Source organism: Maniola hyperantus, chromosome 2 (genome assembly GCF_902806685.2).
Source record: "Maniola hyperantus chromosome 2, iAphHyp1.2, whole genome shotgun sequence".
NCBI classification, from domain to species: domain Eukaryota; kingdom Metazoa; phylum Arthropoda; class Insecta; order Lepidoptera; family Nymphalidae; genus Maniola; species Maniola hyperantus.
The window spans coordinates 1,503,969-1,506,484 of record NC_048537.1 but is presented as its reverse complement, the minus strand read 5'-3'; the positions used below and the strand labels follow the sequence as shown (position 1 = coordinate 1,506,484).

Here is a 2,516-nt window from a genome sequence, read left to right as displayed (position 1 = left end):
TTTCTCTAGACTTATTTTGAAAATAAAGAAATAGTAATGATTATTATTCGTACGATATAAGATCTCTTTTGTTTGGTATGTTTCCAACAAGTTTTGTATGATTTTTTTCTTTTCATCAATCATCAAAACAAATCAAAATGTCAAAAATATACAACAAATATGGTTGTCAGCCATTACCTACGTCATATTATCAACTCATGGTCATCCATCATTGATTTCCTAAAATGTGCCCTTATAAATTCAATATCCCAAAATCCGACGCAGCATCTCAAGATCAATAACTTTTGCTTGGTAATCAACAATTGCCTTATTAATTACATCAAAATTAGATAAATGATATGGTTAAATATACAAAAAGCTCGACATGGGAGAGTTCAACCAGTCATATCAGAGCAGATGTGATCATACTAGGCTGCAGTCTGCCTGGTTTTGTCACCGCACATAAACTGAAGAAGAGATTCGGTGATACTGTGGATATAGTGGTTTTAGACTTAACTGGCAAAGAGGTAGGTGACACTAAGTGCAATGTCACCTTCCAGGAAGAAGAACAGGAAGAAGGAGGGGAATATATACACAAAGGTACAGCTAAAGAACTATTAGACAGCATTGGAAAGCACTATATAGCTGTATACGCAAAGGAATTTAATGTCCCTATTCCAGATGCAATAATCTCCCCAGAAAAATTGAAGACAACTTTAAACAAATTGTTTGAATACAAAACAGGTGATACAGTAGAATGTACACAGGATTACCACGACTTTGACTATCTCAACATTTTAGAAAAGTTTGAATTGAACCAGTATCAAACAATACTGGACCAATATATGAAAGATCTTTTTCAAGCGCATGCTATCGATAATGTATCCGAACGAAAACAACTGATGTATTTCGATCAAACAACAATGGAAAAACATTTAAGTAACGCATTATTATTTGCGAATTCAAAAAATATTATGAGAAATATAATAAGTTTAGTCTGTGGTGCTCCGGCAAACATAGTATCTGTTCTTTTCTATTTACACCAGTGCTATAGAGCAAGTGGTGCCAGAAATCATTTAGACGGAAACAACACGAGGCTTCGCGAAAAACTTTTAGGTCACTGTAGAAAACGTATTGCTAGAAGACTACAAAAAAGTGTTGCTGATATTACTATGTCAGCGAAATCTATTGACAAAATAAGCTCGTACTCAGATGAACAGGTCATATTAAGAAGTTTGAAAGGTGATACAAATTATGTTTGCAATTTGTTGGCAATGGCGATGAAACCTGATGAACTAAACAACATTGAGGTCGAAGCACAACTACTTTACGACAGTGAACTATCTTTAACTGCTGCTATGAAAAAAGGTAGAGCAAAAAAGTTCCTGATTCAATACGAGGAAAGTTTTTGGCAGCGTCTTGGTTACAGCGGTGATATATTAAGTGTGCGTGGTCCAATAATTTGGGCTACGGAACATCCACGAATGTCCTCAACTGATAGTCTTGAGAAGTGTGCCGCTTTGATTGGTTATTTGAAGCTTAAAGTTGATGACGAAGATTCAAAAGAAGCGGTTTTAAAGCAGTTAGTAAGACTTTTTGGCGATGATGCAGCTACTCCTGTTAGTTACAAAGAAACCGATATAGCCGATATATACGTGCCAAGATGTGGGGATTTCTTAGGTTTGCGACGTCTAACAGGTAGACCAAAACCTAAATATCTTGAATGGGGTGCTTTGGATATTTTTGCTGAAGGAGACGTAGCGGCAGCATTAGAAGCTGGTCATACAGCTTATCTCCATTTAATGAGCTGCTTACGGCCACAAGCTGTTACTTATGAGGATATAAGTGGAACTGAATGGCCGACTATTTTAAATGAGGATCCGTTAAGCAAATGGCTTGCTCAATTAACGATAACAAGCAGCATACGTGTAGTGGCATGTACTGTTGCAGCTTATGTTGGTATCCGATTAATACAATCTTATATGCGGAAATGATTAAATTGATTCTAGTAGAGGCAAATGTGTTTAGAAAATTTTATCGAAAATTTTTTAGAGGCTCCAATATTAATTATTTCACTGTCGGTTACCTGTTTGAAAATTCAAGATATTTTTTTCGAATAATATGTTTTTTTATTGATCTTGTTTTGTTTTTGGATAACAGATTAGTACTGTTAACTTTTTTTTTCAATTAAACAAACACAACCAAACATTTATTCTTACCTATACTTATTATAATAATATCATCGATGAATAATATGCATCTATATGAAACATTCTACCTATTCATTAAAATCTTAAGTTTAAGAGCTGATGAAAGAAACTATTCAATCAATACTAATAAAATACATAAATGTGAAAGTGTGTTTGTTTGTTGGCTTGTCGTTCAGTCACACCGCAACGAAACAACGGATTGATGTGATTTTTTTTGCAGAGATAATATAGTAGTTTATTGGTAGCGCGCTACATACAAACCTATTTTGACCCATGTGAATATTAACTATTCAAACTCAATAAAATTTTGGAAATATGGACAGTGTC

At 34.4% G+C, this 2,516-nt stretch overlaps 1 protein-coding gene across 1 annotated transcript; it reads left to right on the top strand.

Annotated features, from left to right (window-relative positions):
• The first annotated feature begins 314 nt into the window (after window positions 1-314).
• shps (sheepish) lies at window positions 315-1,994 on the top strand. Its single transcript, XM_034979108.2, has one exon. The coding sequence runs from the start codon at window positions 339-341 to the stop codon at window positions 1,971-1,973; it is 1,635 nt and encodes a 544-aa protein (XP_034834999.1). The 5' UTR covers window positions 315-338; the 3' UTR covers window positions 1,974-1,994.
• The last annotated feature ends 522 nt before the right edge of the window (window positions 1,995-2,516 follow it).